Consider the following 15,831-nt stretch of genomic DNA (forward strand, 5'->3'; position numbering starts at 1 on the left):
TATACAGGTATAAGTGTGCTGGTTGTTAAATGTTAACTATTTTGGTAACAGATGATAAATAAGCCTTCTTCAGTCTTCTCTTGCTTCCTCACTCCACCACTAGGGCCTTCTGGACCTTCTCGTGATCCTGCACGGCATGGGCCTCTAGGACTCTGGTTAACGCCCCTGCTGTTATGTTTTTAAATAACACCCTGCACAGAATTAATCCACACCAACGTATGAGTCACAATTCTTTACCCATCCTAGATATCTTTACTTTTTGAAAAGAAATTATTTATTAGCCCAAGTGCAACTCAAATTGAAGTCCAATTCAAATGAACAGAAGTAATTCCACCACCATGAATAAAGCCCATTGTCTGTCCCTTCGGTAACCTGTCCTGCCTGGGAGTCCATCGCCTGGGTCACTGTCTCAGATCCAGTTTCTCAAGCTTCTTCCTATGTCTGAACGTACATGACTTCTAAGTACCCTTTTGGTTATGTGGTGTTTTGGTTTTCCTACATTTGTTTCCATGAAGTGATAAAGTAGGTTGTCTCTAGATGGAAGGAGAGAAAAATATGGGCTGTATTAGTCTATATTGTCATTTCTAAGTAATTAAATGTTGTTTCTGAATAAAATAGAATGAGTGGAGTATTCAACTAGGAAGCCTGCCTCTCTAGTTTTGATTTTTCTACCACCATCTCAGGGGTATCCCTTCCTTTAGCTATAGCTGTGGGAAATCAGGCTCTTCTGGTAACCTCTTCAAGGCCTTTTCCCATCCTCTTTTGGCCCATAAGAGATAAGGGCCAGTAGCATCATTTATTCAGTCATTTGAATGCCTAGATCACTAGATGGCTTCTGAGGCCCCTTTCATTCATTTTATGTATATAAAATAAAATATCCGAAGAGAAACTTGGTGCATCAGTGATTCGTAGGTAAGCCAAAGAAAGGACTCTAAAATGGGTCACAAGTCCAGCTCCCACTTAGGATAAATATTCTTTTTGCTTGGTTTCTCTTCTCCAAATACCAGTAAGCCAGAGCTGCTCTCTTTTCATTACTTCAGACAGTAGCCCTCTTTGCATTTTAGAACAGATCTCCAGATAGTTCCCAAATTCAGCCACACTGTGGTTTCTTTCCCACACCAGTTGTTTGCATTTTGTGTACTCTTCGTTCAGTATCTCCCAATTTTCCTTTTTCTTCACTAGCCTCCCCCCTGCTGTCTAATCTTCCTTTCCTTGCCTTAGTACTTGCATCTTTGACCTGGCTTACACCCTGCCTTTTCCCTGTCGTAACCTCCTCAAGTTCCCTGGTCTGCTGTCCTCTAGGCCATCCAGAGAACATCCTTCACCCAAAGCACATTTACATTTGAAACACCCATATTTGCATTAAAAATATATGATTTCTACAGAGTTGGAAAGGAGAGCTTTTTAGCACAACTACAGAATTTTAAAATATGCTCTCAAAATTCAAAAACAAACTACAGTTTTTATTAAATGCCAATATTGAATGAAATGTTTGTTGTCTTGTGGGCCAGGAAGTGTGAATAAGAAGCCGTCTCATAAGTATAAAAAATAATCTTGATTCGCACGTGTTACCTAGTTGAAAAAATGGTGATGGCGAAAAGAAAGCTGACCATAGGAGCTGTGTATTCATGAAGTATAAATCATTCTTATGCAAAAATCTCTTATTTCTCAGTATGCTAAAGCACTAATTTCTTGAAGATAACACATCTTAAAGGAGAATATTTATTTAATGTATATTTTTGAATTCAAACCATTCAGTAAACATAATATAATTAGTTTGCTTAATAGCCTGAAAATAAGGACAAGAGGGTGGGCTCATTTTTATGGATAGAGATGTACAAGTATCTCTGCTATAGCTTACATCCCATAGTGCTGTTGTTATGCATTTGTCTTGTTTACCTTTATGACTTAACATGTATCCAGTATTCTGTGTAGCCATTGTGCCAAGCCCTTAACACTCATGACCTTATTTAACCTTCACAGCTTCACCATGAGGCAGATACTGCTACCATGCCCCACTAAATCAGAAAATCAATTACCCACTCAAGTTCACACTATCAGTAAGTGGCAGAACTGGGATTTCTGCTCCAAAGTCTGCCTTCCTAACCTTGTCAAAATATGCTAGATGCATTAGAGTTAGCACATTGTGGGTCCTCAGTTATTTGTGGGATGAAAAAGACTTTGAAACACTTCAGTTTGGTTAGCCAGTGTTTATGGGATGTATGGTATGTACAGAGCATTCAGAGATTATTTGTTATATAAACATTTATTAAGATTATAGGAAATACAGATCAAAACCACAATGAGATACCACTTCATACCCACGAGGATGACTAAAATTAAAAAGACAGACAATGTGTATTGGCAGAGATGTAGAGAAATTGAAACACTCATACCCTGCTGGTAGGAATGGAAAATGGTGTGGTGGTTTTTAAAAACAGTCTGACAGTTTCTTAAAATATAAAGACACAGACTTAATGTATGACCCAGTAATTCTACTTCTAAGGAATTGAAAACACATATCCACATAAAAACTTGTACGTAAGTATCATAGCAGCATGATCATAATAGCCAAAAAGTTAGAATAGCCTAAGTGTTCATCAGTTGATGAATGGATAAACAAAATATGGTATGTATATGTGTGTTCCATGCAATGGAATACTATTCAGCCATTAAAAAGGAATGAAGTTCTGATGCATACTGCAATTTAGATGAACCCTGAAAACATCATGCTAGGTGAAAGAAGCCAGACACAAAAGGCTGCATGCCGTTTGGTTCCATTTATATTTAGTTATATTGGCCAGAATAGGCAAGTCCATAGCCACATAAAATAGATTAATCATTGAAGGGGCTTGGGGGAGGTGGAGATGGGAAGTGACTGCTTACTTGGTATGGGGTTTCTTTTTGAGGGTGATGAAAGTGATTTATAATTAAACAGTAGTAATGGTTGCATAATTATACTAAAAAGCACCAAATAGGACACTTTAAAAGAGTGAATTTTATAATGTATAAATAGATTATATTTCAATAAAGCTGCTATTTTAAAAAGACTATGGAATTCCCATTGTGGCTCAGAAGGTTAAGAACCTGACTAGTATCCATGAGGATGTGAGTTTGATCCCTGGCCTTGATCAGTGGGTTAAGGATCCAGTGTTGCCACAAGCTGCGGTGTAGGTCAAAGATGCAGCTCAGATCTGGTGTTGCTGTGGCTGTGGCGTAGGCCAGCAGCTGCAGCTCCATTTCAACCCCCAGGCTGGGAAGTTCCATACGCTCCATATGTGGCCCAAAGAAAACAAAAACAAAACAAACAAAAGACTATATGCTAGATGCAAAGATAAGAAAAACAGCTAACTTTCTTTTGGAGCCTACTCTTTAATTGGGAGAGATGATTATAAGTGAATCATTTTAATGCAATATGATAAATGTGGCAATAGAGATAGATAACAAGGCTCTGGGAACATAGGATAGAGTAAATAACATAGGGGCATGTGAGAAAGTTTCCCTTAGGAAACATCTGAGCTGGATTATGAAGGATGAGTTCAAAAGGGGTGGCTCCTTGTTCAGGCAAAGGGAACACCAAAAGCATGCCCCACATCCCAGTGATCTGAGCAGACATCCTGGAATGGGAATTTCAGGCGAACATATGAGTACCGGACACACAAGAAGTGAGTCAGAGGAGAGGAAGCTTGAAATTTTGGCACATCTCAGATGGAGAGGAGCCCACACATGCCATGCCAAGAAGTTGGACTTTATCCTGGAAGTAACATAGTATCATCAGAGGCTTTTAAGCAGATGAATAACATAGTCAGATTTCTGTTTTCCAAAGATACTCCTTGTAACTGTGTGGAAAATGAATGGGAGGGAGAGGAGACAGAGGTTCTTGGAGGCAGTGGTATTTGGGGAATGGATTATTTCTGCCCTGCCTCCCATCCAATTTGAGCCTATGGTAAAGTGATTCTCTGTCTCCACTCCTCCTCTGCACTTTGTCCCCCACTCTTTAGGAGGAGTTATTAATCTGATTTTTCAGCGTGAGAACTTAGCTGGGCAACAGTTGAGGGCTGGTGAGTCACTGTGCTTCTCAGGGGCGTGCCTCTCCTGCACTGTCCATCGGAAGCAGGCCCTGTAATCTTCCCTGCTGCTAGATTTGGGGAAGGAAGTCCTATTATGGCCTTGGGTTTTGGCTGGTTTCTTTAATACATCTTTTACCAAATTTTACTTGGGTGCTCCCTGGGTCTATTAATAAAGCCAATTTCCTTTTTATTCATAAGGCTGTTACCATCTAGAAGGCTCCTTGGGCAGGGATTTGCAGATGGAGTTTGGGACACCACACTCAACTCTGAACACCTAACAGTTGCAGTGGTAATAAAGAAAAATTCCAGACATTTCAAAAGTAGAATCAATACAAGTGGCCTGGGAGGAACCCTAACACCAGCAGGTACAGGAAGAGTAGAAGGGATTGAATCAGGTATCTAAAGGGGATACCATAACCAGAGGCATACAGCCTGAGTAGGTGAGTGCAGGAAGTGATGCAGTTTAGTCTAAAACTGGAGAATCTGTAGCAGAGGACGTTGCCTTAATTTGGTAAGCAGTGAAGAGCTGAGAGACTGGGATCGTAGGAGGGCAGCCAGCTTCCCCCTCAGGCCCTCCGGAGTTTGAGGAGCCTCTGAACTATTCAGCTGAAGCCCATGAGGCATTTGGAGGTCAGGCCTAGAGCTTAGGGGAGAGATGATGGCACATAATGATGTCACACATGATGGCTGCGTGTCACATTCTAGTTATTCTAGCCTGTATTATACAATACTTGGCTAAGCATTCTAATTGTCCCTGTCAGAAGAGATAGCTGTTCCCAAAGACCTTTGCCTGCACTGCTTTTGATGTCATCTTTAAAAATAAGTAATAACATTTCTTTTTTTACCACTTTGCTGTTTTAACCAAAGTGGTGTTTTGTTTTCTCTATGCCCATAGAGAAAAATTTCTGGTACCTAAGAGGGGTTCACTGCCAAAGTTTCATTTAATGAGTAAACAGAAACGGACATTGTACCAAATCTGGAAAAGTCAGTCAGTCATTTCTTTTTTCAGGAGAATTTAGCTTCATTTTTTTCAGTTAGATGATTGAAACCCTTTTTTGTCATTCTATATACCCTGGCCTGTTTATAAATGGTAGCGAAGGGTTTTTAGCTCCAGTTCCAGTCATCAGTTGTTTGCTGTTCAGGAGACCAGCAAGATGTCTCAATGGCCCATTTGTAAATGGTGGTTTTGTTCTCCTTGGGGAACAGGAGAGGAAGGGCATGAGGCAGTAGTGTTTCTCCCTGAGCTGCCCTTTGATCAAAGTCTATTAAACCTGACACCAGTGCTTTTGTTGGTGGCATGTGCTGCCCTGGAATAGCACCAGGCTTTGAAGTGCTTTATTGTTTTTTATGAGTTTTACTAGATTTCCTTTTCCTCCCCTTCAGTTCTAATAACTGACTTCTAATCCTATCATCATGGCCAGGGGATTTGTCTCTAAAGAGCAGTTGTTTACCACAGTGCAAAACAGAGCAAATATATTAGGTCCCTGAACCTTTCAGATGAAAACATGCATTTTGCCACCTTAAGCTTTTTGCAGTTTTTATTCCCAGCACTTCTCATCAAAAGCAATATTTTATTTATTTATTTATTTTTTTTTTGCTTTTCAAAGACAATATTGAACAAAAGACAGGAACACAATAACTGAGTGTCAGCTATATAACCGAAGAGAGGAATATGTTCTTCTGTTTTCTCCATTTCTTAGACATGGGCATGTTGACTTGACTGTATTCTCCCCAAAGCCTTGTGATAAAAATTGCTATAAGCTTAGATCACTCCTCCCATTTAGAAACACATACTGTTAAGGTCTTTATTTATCAGACACCAAAAGGATCACTTACTATACTTGTTTCTTTACAAAGACAAATAGTCATGATGAGTTAGGACATTTGTCAGTAATTTGTTACCATAATGTCTCTTCTAAGTGCAATGTTATTACAAAAAGACAGAAGACTTTTTAGCTTAATCTTGCCATTAAGTAACAAAGTTTTCTTTGTCTTTCTGTGGTCCTGCTATCTTTACCACTAAGAAATACTGATAACATTAATAAAGTCAATAATTTTTCAAATATAGATCTGCCAGAACTGTATGGGTGCTGACTATTTAACTATCAGTATGGCTGTTGTCATTTGGGGATTCTAGTTTATTTCGGAGAGACTGAAAAAGTTTGTTCCTGTAAGGCATCATGTTATTATTGATGAATCTTTTTAGAAAACATGATTTGGGGGGGAGCATTTTGTTTAGTTATTTCTTACCACCTTTTTCTAAGATGCTTTAATCAGTGGATCCATATTCACTTTATTAAAGAATTAATTGAACAGAGGAGCTTCTGTCGTGGCTCAGTGGTTAACGAACCCAACTAGCATCCGTGAGGACACGGGTTCGATCCCTGGCCTCACTCAGTGGGTTAAGGATCTGGCGTTGCCATGAGTTGTGGTGTAGGTCACAGACATGGCTCAGATCCCAAGTTGCTGTGGCTGTGGTCTAGGCCAGTGGCTACAGCTCCGATTAGACCCCTAGCCTGGGAACCTCCATATGCCGCTGGTGCTGCCCTAAAAGACAAAAAGACCAAAAATAATAATAATAATAATAATAATAATAAATTAATTAATTAATTGAACAGAAAAGGACAAAAGAAAAGTAAATAGAAACCTCTCACTATGATACAGGAATTTTGTGTTCATGGTTAGTATCTGTATCTAAGCATCTTGTTAAAGGTCATTTCCTTCTGTTATTAACAAGGCATATCCCACATAGCTCCTAGAATCTCCACCGGATGATATGTCTCTGTCTCAGAATGTCAGTGTTTTAAGCAGACCTACGTGACATTGCACCTTTGAGTCCGGTGAGCACAGTACTGTCTCCTGTAACACCCAAGCCCTTACAGCCCATGTGCTTTCCTTCTCACCTCATCAGTGGTTTCCCTTTCTTTGACTGTGTGAGACTCCTGTGTCATTTGCTCCCTTAAAGAGAAGCTGTTGAGAGTCTAGGTACAGTGACAGATAAATGAGCTAAGTGATGTTTCATGCCTGCACAGAAGTTACTCTGTTTTGGTATATTCCATTTTTTAAAAGTATTGAGAGAAGCTAGAGAGAGTCTTACTTTTTAAGAGAAACTGTATTTTTTTCCTCTTAAAAAGAGTTAGTTCACCACCCATGTGTGCATTCACAAATGAACCTACAGTCTCTCTTTACCTATAGAAAATTAGGGAAAGAAATGGAGCTTCTCAACCCATACATGCACCTTCTAATCCAATGGCTTTTGGGGGTACTGAATCCCTTTCAATCTATGGGGAGAGTAAAGAACTGCTCTCTAAAAATGTACATACAATACAGACAACATTTTATGGACAATTTCAGGGTTTCTCAGGCTCACTGAAGGCCATCCAAGGTCTTGTAAGAGGCTTGTGGATCTCAAATTAATAACTCATATTCAGGAGTTCCTGGCATGGCTCAGCAGAAATGATCTGACTAGCAATCATGGGGAAGGAGGTTCAATCTCTGGCCTCTATCAGTAGGTTAAGGGTCTGGTGTCACCATGAGCTGTGGTGTAAGTCGCAGATGCGACTCATATCTGGCGTTGCTCTGACTGTGGTGTAGGCTGGAACTACAGCTACAGCTCAGCTAGCCTGGGAACCTCCATATGCCATGGGTGCAGCCCTAAAAGACAAAAAACAAAAACAAAAAAAACAATAACAACTCATATTCAGTAAGCCTTTAACCCTTCTCTGTTCCCATCCAGTGTGTGTAATTATCATCAGGATGTGTCCAAGAGATTTTTCTCACTTTATCTGGCAGTCATAGCTATTGAGTGTCAGAGAAACCTCATCAACAAACTTCCTGCCTGATTGCTCAGAGGCTACTACAATCAGAAAACATAACTGGTAATATGGATCGGGTTTCTAACTGTTTATCTCAGAGGAAGTCTTTATTACTCCTCTTAGGTCTTATGCTTCTTCCAGCCCTGTCTCCAGGGCCCTAACTTATAAGGGTCACTACCTAAAACTACATTCGTCATTGTCCAATGTAGCCATCCTAACATTAAAGTCTACTGATTAATCTTGTCTTCTCCTTTTTCTAAAATTATACTCTAAGTGTATCCTTTAGTTCCTGAAATTATATAAAACGATTCCCCCTTCCACCCACCGCTCCTTTTTCTGGATTTTATATGCTCCAGTCTCACTTTATTATTACCCAAGCTGCCATGGTTTCAAAATAGCACAGCTACTGACTACTTACAGGCTCTGTAAGTGAACCTTTCTAGTGGCAGAGGTACACATCAACTTCTGATTGCTCTCAGTCAGAAGCCTTAACTCTCCATGGGCCGCTGACACATAATGAGAATTTTTCAAATGCTAATGTCCAAAATTAGTGATTACTTACATAATAAAAGAAGTTATTTTAAAAATAACTTAATTATCAGAGTTCCTGTTGTGGCTCAGCAGTAACAAACCTGACCAGTATCCATGAGGACTCAGGTTCAATCCCTGACCTCACTCAGTGGGTCAAAGATCTCGTGTTGCCATGAGCTGTGGTGTAGGTCACAGATGAAGCTCAGATCTGGCATTGCTGTGGCTGTGGTATAGGCCGGCAGCTGCAGCTCCGATTTGACCCCTAGCCTGGGAACTTACATATGCTGAAGGTGTGGCCCTAAAACAACAACAACAAAGTGTGATTAAATAGCTTAATTAAAGAGATCAACTCTAAAAGCTGATATTTTAAGGCTCTGGGATTTCTTTTTTTGAATGATTTCTTAGGTTTTTATTTTATATTGTTGGGAGGGTTGTTCTTTTATAAACAAATCTGAAATGATCTTTTTGTTTTACTTTTTGGTGGGGAGATGGAGAGATTAAAAACATTTTGGACAACTGGAAACAAATCTTTAAAATGTAGAATGGGACCAGAGATGCTGATGTTGTTTAAACATTATTTGGTGTAGGTGACAGTAGCCTGCTTTGTATATTTTACTTATTTTTTTGTATTCTTTGTTCTTGATATTTTATTCATTTATTTAGCTGTTTTATTTGTACCTCTTTAAAAATGTACCTAGGAGAAGAGCCAGTTAAGGAGTGGTATAAGGCCATGAGTAGAAAAAAAAATATTAAGTGAAAGACCCTATAATTAATGGGGAAATTTTTTTTTTCTTTTTTCCTGTGGCACAAGGAAGTTCCCAGGCCAGGGATCAAACCTGGGCCACAGCAGCAGCCCAAGCCACAGCAGTGATAATACTGGGTCCTTAATCTGCTGAGCCACAGAAAAGTTCCAATGGAGAAATCCTTTGCTCCCTTCCCCTAATCAGCCCCCAGGTCACTGGTAGGTAGCCAGCATTGTAGCTTTCAGGCAGGAGACTGGAGGACTCCTTTCTGGAGAAACTGACTGGACCAAGAAAAGACTATGGAACCTGGAATGGATCCCCTGACAGTCACTGATGACTGTTAGTGAGGTCCACCATTTGGAACTTCCAGTGGCATTTTAGTGTGTTATTCATAAATGTGAATGGATAGTAAAGCCCACCAGACATGGAGGGAATCCTCTCATGAGCAAAGCAGAGACCAAAATAAGCTTGTAAGCCAAGAAAGGGATATAAAAGAACCAGAGACTGTGTAATGAGCTGAAGAAAATAAACAAAAAAACCTTCCATTAATATTCACAGAGAAGTAAAATATTACACCCACAAAACAAGAAAAAGAAGGGAAAAATCAGAGAATGAAGAAAAGCTCTTAGAAATTGAAGCTGTAATCTCAGAAAATAATAATCCAAGAAGGATGCAAAGGAAGATAATGAGGAGATCACACAGAAAGTAGAACAAATAGAAATGGAAAAATGTGAGAAAAAAATTAAGAAAATCAAATGATTAATTCAGAAGCTTTTGCCTAATAGGAATTCCAAAAAGAGATGACGAAGGGAAAAAAGAAAAAAAGAATTAAGAAAATTTCCCAGACCTGAAGGACATGGGTTTTTCTGATTGAAAATGCCTCCTGGGAGTTCCCGTCGTGGCGCAGTGGTTAACGAATCCAACTAGGAACCATGAGGTTGTGGGTTCGATCCCTGGCCTTGCTCAGTGGGTTAGGAATCCAGCGTTGCCGTGAGCTGTGGTGTAGGTCGCAGACGCGGCTCCGATCTGGTGTTGCTGTGGCTGTGGTGTAGGCTGGTGGCTACAGCTCCGATTAGACCCCTAGCCTGGGAACCTCCATATGCTGCGAGAGTGGCCCTAGAAAAGACAAAAAAAAAAAAAAGAAGAGAAAAGAAAGAAAATGCCTCCTCAACGTCACAGATAAAGAGTGGAAACCAACACACAAGCACAATAAAGACACTGCTCTCCTGGCTTTTCTACCTTCTTACTGTTACTTTTGTATTTCCTTCCTCAGTATCTCTTCCTCCTCATTCCACCCTTAATGTCCCTGTGCTTTCCATCTATGCCTTTCCTTTTTCTTACCTCCTTCTCCCTCTGTTCATGACAGATGGGCTCCGATTATAACCAGCCCTATATGTCAGTGGTTCCCACATGTGCAAATCCACTTGTCTCTTTCCCTTGAACTCTGGACCAGCTTCCTGAAACTCTCCACCCTGACTTCCACCAGTCCTTACTCATATCTAAAAGTGAAATTCTATTCCTTTTTCTTTTTGCCTTCTACTGAGCCCATTTATCTTCCTGTGTTCCCTATTACTGTGACTGAAAATGTCATCCCTACGGTGTCACAAGCCAGAGGTTTAGGAGTCTGAGAATCCCTTGGGTCTCCTCCATCTCCTCAACCCCCATGTTCAGTGCGTCCTCCCCGGTCTTCTCGGTCTAGCCCCCCATGTCCTGAGATCCCAGACACCCCTCCTATTCCTTCATTCTTACGTATGAGAGGACAACCAAGGTCATTGGACATTTGAGGAGGAAATCTGTAGCATGAAAAAGGTGAACAAAAATAAGCTGAAATAAAAATTGATCCAAGAGAGAACTTGTAAAAAAAATAACTTGTAGCTTCAGATTTGAGATGATATTGTACATATAAATGAAATCAGAATACTATGAAAAAGGGACAAGAAGGACCTCTTCAATGTTAAAAATATGGCTGCTGAACTAAAATAATTTTATAGGAGGGTTAAAAGATAAAATAGCGCTAATCTCTTAGAGTTAAGAGGGTAAAAAGACAAAAAGAAGGAAAATATGAGAATAAAAGATAAGACATAAATGTCTCAGTCCAGCTTTCTGCTAACAGGAATGACAGAAAAGAAAATGAAGAGGATGAAACTATTAAAGAAGAATAGAAATTTCCAAGATCTAAAGATCATCATTACTATTCAGAATGAATAAGGTGTCCTGGGTGCTGAGGACAGAGATGACACAGATGTAGATATATAGACATACGCCATTGTGAAATTTTAGAACACCGAGATAAAAAGAAGGTTCCCAAAGCCTCTGAAATGTAGAAAGAGGTTGCAACCTACAAAGGAACATTGTCAGTATCACTGGATGTTGGAAGAAATAGAGCAGCCTTTAAAGATTTTGGAGAATTGTGTGTCCAACAAAACTACTAAGAGGCCAAAATCAGGTCATTTCTAGACATGTGCAAGGACCCAGAAAGTTAACCTCTCTTGTAAAATCATTATGATTTAACTAGAAATAGCTGGTAAATTCATTCTCATTTGCTGAATATTTGCCAATATTTTCAAAATCCTGCAGCCTCTCCTTGTGGTTCTATTATATGGAATAGAACATTCTCTTTAAATAAGTAACTATCTTTGTTTCTTTGTTACTTTTTTAACACCAAACTCCATTAGTCTGCTAATCTCTCTACTTTCCTCCACCATTTTTTTTCTTAGAATTACTCTCGTGCATTGTTTTAAAAATCTTGTCTCAGGAGTTCCCTTCCTGGCTCAGTGGAAATGAGTCTGATTAGGATCCATGAGAACGCAGGTCTGATCCCTGGCCTTGCTCAGTGGGTTAAGGATCTGGTGTTGCTGTGAGCTGTGGTGTAGGTCACAGAGGCGGCTCAGATCTGACATTATTGTGGTTGTGGTGTAGGCCAGCAACTACAGCTCCAATTCAACCCCTAGCCTGGGAACCTCCAATGCTACAGGTGCGTCCGTAAAGAGACAAAAAAAGAAAAAAAATCTTGTCTTATGGTTAATGATTTCATTATTTATATTTTAATCTAAATTCTGTGAATTGCACAACTCATTGGATAACTTTTTAATATTATATGAGAATGTATAAATAACAATCATACAAAAATCAAAGTTGTACAGTACTGGGGGGACTTTTTTTCCTATAATGTACATTTTAATTTTACCAGTATGGGAACAACATAAATATTCCTTATATACATAATTTTTTGATTATGTATATAATCATAAAATTTGCCGTCTTAACCCTTTTTTTTTGTCTTTTTGTTGTTGTTGTTGCTGTTGTTGCTATTTCTTGGGCCGCTCCCGCGGCATATGGAGGTTCCCAGGCTAGGGGTCGAATTGGAGCTGTAGCCACCGGCCTACGCCAGAGCCACAGCAACGCGGGATCCGAGCCGCGTCTGCAACCTACACCACAGCTCACAGCAACGCCAGATCGTTAACCCACTGAGCGAGGGCAGGGACCGAACCTGCAGCCTCATGGTTCCTAGTCGGATTCGTTAACCACTGCGCCACGACGGGGACTCCTTTAACCCTTTTTAAGTGTATAATTCACTGATGTTAATTACGTTTATAATTGCAACCATCACCACTATTTTCAAAACTTTTTTATTACCCCAGACTCTGTAACCATTTGACAATGATTCCCTATTTCTCTTTCTTCACAGTTCTCAGTAACCACTAATCTGTCTCAATTAATTTATCAAATCTTTCCTAGGCAGCACTACTAAGAAATACAGATAAGTTTCATTATGTAAACCATCTCTTTGTGATATTTGGATGTCATCATCTGTGGTGTCTGTCTTTGTAATCTATTGTGGCATAACAGGTGCCTTATAACAAGAAGGGTTACATATTATTTCTCATAGTTTCTGTGGACAAGTAATTCAACAGGGCACAATGAAGGTGATGTGTTTCCTTCAAGATTACAGGGCCTTTGCTGGAAGACCCCCAAGACTGGGAGCTGGAAACATCTGAAAGCTGCTTCACTCATGTCTGATAGCTGATGCTGGCTATCACCTGGGGCTTCTCTGGAGCTATCAACTTGAATACCCACACCTGGTTTCTCCATGTGGCTTGGGTTCCTCACAACACAGTGGCTGTGTTTCAAAGGCTGGTGTCCCTCCTGAGAGATAAAGAGAACAGACAAAGTGCCAGCAGACATATTAGCAACTTAGCCTCAGAAGTCACCCAGCAGCATTTTCACTGCATTCTATTGGTTGAGACAGTGAACAAAGGTCCATCCAGTTTGAAACTAGAGGAACACAGACCCTGCCCCTAGATGTAGGCGTGCCACTCTCACATTGTGCAACAAGTATGTGGAACATGAGGAGTGGGATAAGAATTGGTATAGCCACCTTTGGAAATGCCGTCTGCCACAGTGTGGGCCCACCATGGTACCCAATTCAGGCCCAGCTGAACTTCTCTAAAATTAGCTCCTTTAATTTACCTTAACTGCTGGCTAATCAGCTGTGAAGTTGGGTATCCTCCTTTCTCTAATTAGGAGGTTGAGATTTACACATTGAAAAGAAGATGAAAAACATGAGACAATGAAGTAGCTGTTCTTAAAAAGGAGAAGTATATTTCTTGAAAACAAGATAATTATTAAACTGAGTCTATTAGAGAAACTGTTCTAATTAATATCTTTAATGCTATTTGAAAATTACTCCCTGGTCAGGAATATATTTTAATGTTAAAAACATTGTTAGGAGTGGAGTTCCCGTCGTGGCTCAGTGGTTAACGAATCCGACTAGGAACCATGAGGTTGCGGTTCAATCCCTGGCCATGTTCAGTGGGTTAAGGATCCGACGTTGCCGTGAGCTATGGTATAGGTCACAGACGTGGCTCAGATCTTGCATCTCTGTGGCTCTAGCATAGGCTGGTGGCTACAGCTCTGATTAGACCCCTAGCTTAGGAACCTCCATATGCCACGGGTGCAGCCCTAGAAAAGACCAAAAAAAAAAAATTGTTAATGAACATCGTATTTATAGTTTGGGTGTGAGAACATCTAGGTCTTAATTGACTTGAAATATTTAAACAAACAATCACCTCCTTTCCCTGACATAGATCTAGAGCAGATAGTTTATAAAGTGTATTTTTATTACATAATTCTATAGCCAGGTTACCAACTTCTCTATAGCTTTAGTGTCCTTATCTGAAATATGAAAAGAATTATAGTACCTGCTTCACAGAGCTGGCATGAAGATTAAATGCACTGATATATGTAAAGTGCTTGCACATTGTAAGTGATAAAAAACTGGACACAAAATATATTGATGAGTTAGTGGGATTTGCATATATGTATATATGAAGAATCATTGCATGATTGAATTCATTTCCAATAAGGTATTCAGAAGCTACTGGAGAGTGGTTAATAATGAAAAGAGTTTGCTAATCTGTTTCATTTAGGAAGAACATATTCAATTGCCTCTTAATTTAGTAACTTTATTTTTCCCAGTTTGAAAAAGAAAAACAGCATGATATTCGATCATTCTTTTCACCAAACCCTAAGAAAAGACAGTTGGTGACCTGTGATGAATCAAGAGTATTCCAGGAGAAAAATACTGTAGCACCAGCAGACCTTAGAAAAATACCCCCAAGAGATTTCATTCATCATGAGAGCAATCTTGAACCTGAAGCTAAAAGACTGAAACTAGTCACCACCAATGACCACTGCAGTCCCCTGGAGGAGAAGCCATCCTGGCCTGGGAAAACCAAGACTCCACTCATGGACAGGGTCTCTGAGGCAAAAGCCCAGGCCACCACCCCACTTCTTCCTGGAATGGACTGGCAGTGTGCTTTCTGCACCTATATCAATAACTCAATGTTACCTTTCTGTGAAATGTGTGAGAATCCTCGGGGCAGCGCTGGTGAGTATTTGGTGGGACAGAGGGAGTTGGGGGGTGTGTGTGCAGAGGGTGACCGTGATGGGAGCTGGCAGTGGTGTCTTTGAATAACCTGGGCTTTTAGAGACAACTGCTGTCATCAGAGGTTCATCAGAGCTTTTAGACAGGGGAGAGAGAACTTCACATAGTGAAGACTTGTGAATTTTTCCCCTTGTGGAATGCAAAAAGCTCCCAGTTCTGTCAAGAATGTATATCCCCCAGCGTCTGTGACATGGCATTAATTTGGCACAAACGGACATTTCTGATTAATGCCAGCAGGATGTGAATTCAGTGGGCAGGAATTGAAGCTCTGTTGCCATGGCAGCAAATATGCCTTATAGTCATAGACCTGCTGTTTTCTTTCCACTGTAGATAATACTTGTTTTTATAGAAATTATAGATTACTTTTGTTTAAATAGCATAATGAAGCGAATGTAGCTTCTTTTTCTAGTAAAATATTCAATGTGCCATATTTCTTGCCTGACAAATCATAAAAATTCTTCTATAGATCTTCTTTAGAAACCAATTTCATGAAACTAATTTCATGTCTGTTTTATGAGTTTGTTCTTTTCTAAAACATGCTATTTAAAAATAGAAATCATAAACATACCTCAGAGTATGTTTTTATAGTATGATATGCCATTTTCTGATGTTTTATTTTTGAAATGATTATTAACACCTGTGGTTATATTAAGAAAAGATCATTAGTATTCCTTTTGTTTCCAATTTTCATTACCATTTTTATGGTAAGTAAAAATGCCAAATGG

The 15,831-nt window shown here is 39.7% G+C and overlaps 1 protein-coding gene across 2 annotated transcripts in view; it reads left to right on the forward strand.

The window, feature by feature from the left end:
- ZRANB3 (zinc finger RANBP2-type containing 3) overlaps positions 1-15,831 on the forward strand; it is a 305,507-nt gene that overhangs the window by 245,327 nt on the left and 44,349 nt on the right. For both annotated transcript variants that reach the window (XM_047772056.1, XM_047772055.1), the window contains exon 13: positions 14,638-15,049. In XM_047772056.1, coding sequence (XP_047628012.1) covers positions 14,638-15,049 — 412 coding nt within the window. The remainder of the gene's footprint in view (positions 1-14,637; positions 15,050-15,831) is intronic.

This window comes from Phacochoerus africanus, chromosome 3, assembly GCF_016906955.1.
Source record: "Phacochoerus africanus isolate WHEZ1 chromosome 3, ROS_Pafr_v1, whole genome shotgun sequence".
Taxonomy (NCBI): Eukaryota; Metazoa; Chordata; class Mammalia; order Artiodactyla; family Suidae; genus Phacochoerus; species Phacochoerus africanus.